Source organism: Phaethon lepturus, unplaced genomic scaffold, assembly GCF_000687285.1.
Source record: "Phaethon lepturus isolate BGI_N335 unplaced genomic scaffold, ASM68728v1 Scaffold55789, whole genome shotgun sequence".
Lineage (NCBI taxonomy): Eukaryota > Metazoa > Chordata > Aves > Phaethontiformes > Phaethontidae > Phaethon > Phaethon lepturus.
This window is the reverse complement of record NW_010565178.1, coordinates 1-6213: the sequence shown is the minus strand read 5'-3', so window position 1 is coordinate 6213 and position 6213 is coordinate 1. Positions and strand designations below refer to the sequence as shown.

At 37.9% G+C, this 6213-nt stretch overlaps 1 protein-coding gene across 1 annotated transcript; it reads right to left on the bottom strand.

Moving 5' to 3' along the window:
* Positions 1–1470: 1470 nt before the first annotated feature.
* HN1L (hematological and neurological expressed 1-like) lies at positions 1471–2383 on the bottom strand (the record flags this gene model as incomplete). The annotated part of the gene is made up of 2 exons (XM_010295087.1): positions 1471–1733; positions 2235–2383. Coding segments are annotated over 2 exons (412 nt in total), but the record flags the coding sequence as incomplete, so codon positions are not given.
* Between the last annotated feature and the right edge of the window lie 3830 nt (positions 2384–6213).

Genomic DNA, 6213 nt, shown 5'->3' with positions numbered 1-6213 from the left:
GCTGAATAACCTGCAGATACCTGGTCTGGCTAACCCCAAAGGAGAAGTTGGTATTCACAACTAGAACACAAGCAGCCCTTGATCACCCTATTTATATGCGACAATTACTGTCTTCAATGAGTGTCCATATGACCCCAACAGTCAGGTAATTAACAAAACCTTTTAAGACCATTTCCCCAACAATCCCAATTGATTGTCAGAAATACACTGCAATGCTTCAGAAAAGCTTGCATGTTTGCCCACCCACAAAACTCAACTTGCAGTAATTTTTGCAAATATGCTATCTCCTTCCCCTTCCAGTATTTCCCACCATTCTAATGCTCTAGTTAAAGACCTTAAAGAATTTCCAAAGTGTTTTCCTCCAGTTAGTTAGGAATTCATGGGAATTAGTGTTACATTTTTTTAAAAGCAACCAAAAAGAATCAGAGACTAGCTCAATAAAGGGGTACAGAGGAACAAAACAAAGCCCTTATCTACACCAACAGCACTACTCCTGACAAAACCTAGCTCTGAGGTTTTTTTCCTCCTCCTTTCTTATGACCCAAGTTCCCCAAAATACACTCCAGAGTCTGCATAAAAAGTTAAGCAAAAGCACACTAGAAACATTTTCAAATTTAAGGGGAAAAAAAAGAGGAAAAAGAACTGGAAGTTAAATCCTTTCTTTCTAATGTTCCAGGAAAAATGAGACAATGAGCTGTGTGTCATGGGATGTTAAGTTTCCATGCTATCTGACATGTCACAAACATTGCCAACATAGTAGCTAGTCAGTTAAAAGTATCTCCTTAGAGTAAGGCAGCAGGTTTTAAGTCCGAATATAGGGCATTTAAATACAGAAGTAAAGTAATTAGCAAGGTATCCTCCCGTTTTCCAAAACCAGATTTGGGCGTAACTACAACCCTCTCCAACTATTACACATCTCAGCTTTAAGATCAAAAAATAACAACTAATAGAGCAAGACACACTTCTGCTGACATCACACAATCAAGCGCATGCTGGACCTGACACTCAAAGCTGATCTTGAATTAGCTTTTTCACTGTTGATCACTTAAGTGATGTCTCCTGCTAGAGTGCTTTCATATTGCATGTAGATACATATACTTAAGAAAGGTGAAGGGCACAGCCAGCCACATGAAGATTCATGACTGTGGCTCACTGGCGTTCACCGACTTGCCAGAGTTGGTATCAAGATCACCTCTGCCAAACTGCAGAATAAAGAGAAATATCTTCTCCCTATCTAGCTTAAATGCCTCTTGGCTGTATGCCAAGAACTCCAGCTGCACCTCACTTACAAGGAGGACCAAAGGCTTTGGAAGAAATCTTTTCTTTTTTTTTTTTATTTTTTTTAACACACATCTGCAGTCTAATTAATAGTTTTTCTGCAAAGTACAGAGCACGCTGAGATCTGGTATACCAAAGATGACAAGCTATCAAAAAGAGACTTCAGGAATAACTGTCTAATTTTAAGTTACCCTATGCATAATTCAGGTCTGTCATCTTAAAAAGAATACAGGCATTGCATTGTGACAAGACTGTAAGATGACCCATTGAGCTGCTAGCTTCCAGGTTTGACAGTGAAAGTAGTACAAATACCTTAGGCTTGTTTGGGTGTGCTCGCACAACACTGGTAGATACAGGAGACCCAAAGATATCACTTGTCTTCCCACCAGGTGGATTCATGCGTGGACGAGGCTGAGCAGAACTAGAATCCTCAAAAATACCACTTTCTTTTCCCCCTGCAAGGCAGTTGTTAGATGACTTAGTTTTACCACACTATATTAAAAAAAAAAACAAAAAGATAGAATTCAAAGACTTCTAGAACTCTACTGCCTAGAGACTTACTTTTATCTTCCCTGAAGATACTAGTTGAAATCTTTTGTTACAAGAATTTACTAGAGGATCTCAGATTCACAGCTGTGTGCTGTGAATGTGCTGTAGTTCACTCACTGCACCTAACTGATGACTCAGCTGTAGAATAGAAGCAGTTTCCTTTCATCATTTCCTAGACCTCAACTTAAAAAGAATTAGACTTGGATGATGTGCTAAAAAGTCTGTGAACATGTAGGTCACTGAAATATTCATATATTCATAAGTATTAATAGATTCAAGCCCACTCAGTTTGTAAAAATGCAACATAAAAAGACAGACAGATCACAGTGTTCCACTTTAGGAACACAAAACCAGTTCTGTGCTGCAATTCAGAGCCCAGTTGTGCTGAAGGAGGTGGCTGCTCTTACCTGGAGGGTTTGTTCTTTTTGGAAGGTTTTGAGGTTCTTCTGATGCTCCAAAGATATTGGATGCCATCCGGTGTGGCCTGCTTGAAGAAGAGACTTCTTCTGTACTCCCAAAGAGATTACTAGAACCTCCTCCTGGAGGCTTCAATACCCTACATTGCAGAATGAGAGAAGCAAGACACAAAAGTTTGTTTGAAATTCACAACATTCAACATATTTGATGTCCCCTCCCCATTTGCCCTTGTGTGTTATGAATAAGTAAGTTCAAAACAGAATAATTCAAGTAATTCTGCTATGTTTATGAAGTAGCTACTTTTCAAGACCTGTTCTAATAAAATATTCTCAAGTTCAGCAAATATTCCCAGCCTCCTAGTCAGTCAACTTGATCATTATGTTATCCACTATTACTTGGAATGGTCATAACAGTGCCACCAGGGCAAATGGCTATGCTATCTGTGGTGTTCCAGAAGCAACAGAAGATTAAGAGAAGACATATGACTCTGGTTAGTGTTTTAAAAATAACCATTACAGAATCAGACTTTCTGCTAAACTGCACATACCAACTTCACACCTGCGATACAATTCCAACCCATCAACTTTTAAATAAAAGCAGACATTTCATAAGTACTAAAAAATTGGCTAGTTTCAACCATCAGTTATCATATTAGCTGCTGTAGAGCTTAGAATGGAAAAGTGGAATGCCAAGAAGCCAAATTTTTAGTGGGCAAGATGCAAATCCATTAAGACCAAAGCTCTGCACCAGAGGTATATCAAACAGATCCATGTAAAAATTGGAGGCTACGATAGAAATGGACTGACTTCTTGAAAATCTACCAAAAGCATGCTTGTTCTTGAGTATTAAGTCCACAGTTAATACCTATGTCTTGTTCTACAGACTTCAGGTCCTGTCCTGAACCACTACCTGGTACAATCAGTGGAATTAATTGGAAAATTAACAGAAAAAGCATGGGAAAGTGATGAATACCTAGTTATTAAAAATTATCTTTACAGTTATGTCTACTTGACCAATCATCCACAATCTTAGCAGCTGAATTCTACCTCTTCTAATCCAAATACTCAATTTGAGACCTCAACTAACCTTTACTTTTATACAAAGAGAACAGTAATAATTTACAAGACCTTTATCCCCCTCTACCTGAACAGATTTCAAATATCAGTGCATTAATACAACACATTCCCTCCATAGATCTGTGACAAATCAGGTGAGGTATCCGCTAGGCACAAAAAGAGGTTCCTCTCAGAGCCAAGATCTACTCCAATTTAACTCTGAGATTTAATTTCACAAAAACAGAGATATTTGGCTGCCCTGTTAGAAAATTAGCTTTGTCAGCATTTCAGTTCTCAGGATGCAGAAAGCAGTTCTATTCTTCTTGGGAGGAAGCAGAAAAACGTTCCTCTTTTAGTCTGGGAGTAGTTTATATAATCAGAACCGTATAAAAAGCAACCAAAACAAAACAGAGAGACTGTCTTTACTGTCCAATTTCAATATTTTAATCCTTAGTAAGATTCTGGATTTAATGAACCCCTTTAGCTTGAGGGAGTAACTAGAATTTCAGTAGACAGGACAAGTGTCATATCCACTGCACAGGTAAGATCATATCTGAGCATAAGGTTTATTTACAATTTAGTGTCCAATAGACTACAGATTCAACTATGCTACAGGCTTTCCACATATCTTAAAAGATCTAAAACTGCTATTAAAACGACATCATATAGGCAAATTATTTATTTCAATCATTCACAATGGTCCAGAAACCATGAGGCAGTTTAAGCATTTAAACTGGAAGATGGAAGTGAAAAGGGAACAATAAAAAAAACAAAACAAACAACTAGAGGTGTTTAGGAAGAGGCTCCTATTAAGAAGGTCTGCTAGTATGCCTTATAGAATTTAAGTGATTTCTGACTTTACCCATTCTTTTCAGCTATTTTTAAACGCATCTTCTTGAGTTCTAAGTATACTATCAAAGAGATTGAAAGGAAGAGAAACATCGTTTATACAGATGGAGTTTCTTACACTATAGATTCACTCAATTTACCATGCTGTTTTCTTAACACATGCCTACAAGCGTAGGAGGGAATAACTACCTACATTCAGATTTTTTTTGTTTCAGACAACCAGTCATAAGAATCAAATTACTTCTCATACCTGCAACTGGATTTAAGAACCATTGCAAAAAACATTCTAGAGAAACCCCATTTTAAGATTAAAGGTCTTGATTATTCAGTTAACAAACTTAATTAAGCATCAAGGGAAATCCAACACAATCTTATATTGTCATCCTATTTTCAGCTCAGTATACATGTTAAGAGAATGCTACTGTTGCAGTGAATAAGTCAGAGGCATCACTTGAGGTGCTTATGAGGCACTTTGAAATCAGCAGAATAGGTGACCTTTTCCACCAGCATCACCCAAAAGAAAGTCTTGACTTTGCATACACAAAGGGGATTTGCCTTCTCAGTTTCAGAAACTTCTAACTGCTAGGAACCTTCCAAATATCCCATAAGCTTTCAAGCAATGGTGGTACCAGGTCCATAACATTCTAACTAATGCAAAGTCAGGTAACTAAGTCATTCATAAGAATTACCAAAAATAATCTTGAAGTACAGCAACAAGGTCTTCCAGTTTATGATAGCAAGAGGACAGGGTTTTGTGCTCCTTCACTTCAGCCAAAAACTGGGAAGAATACAAAGCTACTTTCTTGCTGTGTCACCTCTAGAGCATTACTGACCTCCTTGTACTCCCATGTCACTCAGCTGTAGATCAGAGTGAGATGTACACATCTCCCACACCAAATAAGAAAATAAGACTTAGTCTGTGAATCCTACCAATGGAAAACAGCATACTAAACTTGATAGCCAGCGTGAGCTGCTTCAACAGATCAACACAGTACAAGGACATTCAGCATACACTTCATAGTAATTTTAGTTCATACTTTAGAGTAATTTTAGTTTATATTGGTATTATGCCAGTTTACATTGATATTTTTGTGTCTTGTAGCCAGATAAGTTAAGATCTTCCTTCGGGAGGACGAGGGGGGAAAGGAAGGTGTTTTGTTCTTTCAAACAGTAATGGAAAAAAAAAACCAAACGCTTTGTTTTCTACATAATCTAAATATGCCTCTCCTCTCTCTCCCCTCCAGTAGACTCGAAGTCTGTCAAATCATCTAAAACAGCCAAATTAAGAACCCTACCCTGTAAGTTTAAAAGCCTCTACTAATTGCTTTGTTCTCTTCTGGCAGGCTTGAAGAATTTTAATTAGTTCTTGTGGTCTTTTTTTCCTACATTCTAACACACTTGAATTTGAATGTCTTTTCCTCATTAAACCTTTCAGCCGACTTATGGAAGAGGTGCCAAGACTTCGCCAGTGCCTTGAAGTAATGGGTATATAAATAAATCAATCAATAAATATATTTTTAAATTCTGCCTGAAATTTAAACACTGAAGTCCTACCAGTTTTCAGACAGTTCTGATACAGCAGGTAAAATAGCAGAGTTGCAGTATACATCAGAGTCCATCACTAAGGTAACTAGCAGAAAGCAGGTGGTAAAGTTTGGAACACCAGGCTCTAAAGCAAAGACCAGAAAGTTCCTGGGGGCAATCCTGCTGTCGGATCAGTACAAGCTCATGGCTCATTAAATAGCTCACACATTTTATAAACAAACAGCAAGCTCTGTTAAGTCAGTTATACTCCTGATCTGAAAGATCTGCAATATTCCGCAATAACACTGATGTGGAGGAGGGGAACACGTGTATCACATTTCCAAGGTGGCTATATCTTGTATTTTCAGCTCTGTACAGCAGTTGTGAAACTGCTCGTATACTAGATGAATTGAGGATACATAAAAACAATGCATCTTTACAGGGTGCACCAACAGTAGAATCACAGAATCATTAAGGTTGGAAAGGATTCCAGATCATCAAGTACAACTGTTAACCCAATGCCACCATGCCTCCTAAACCA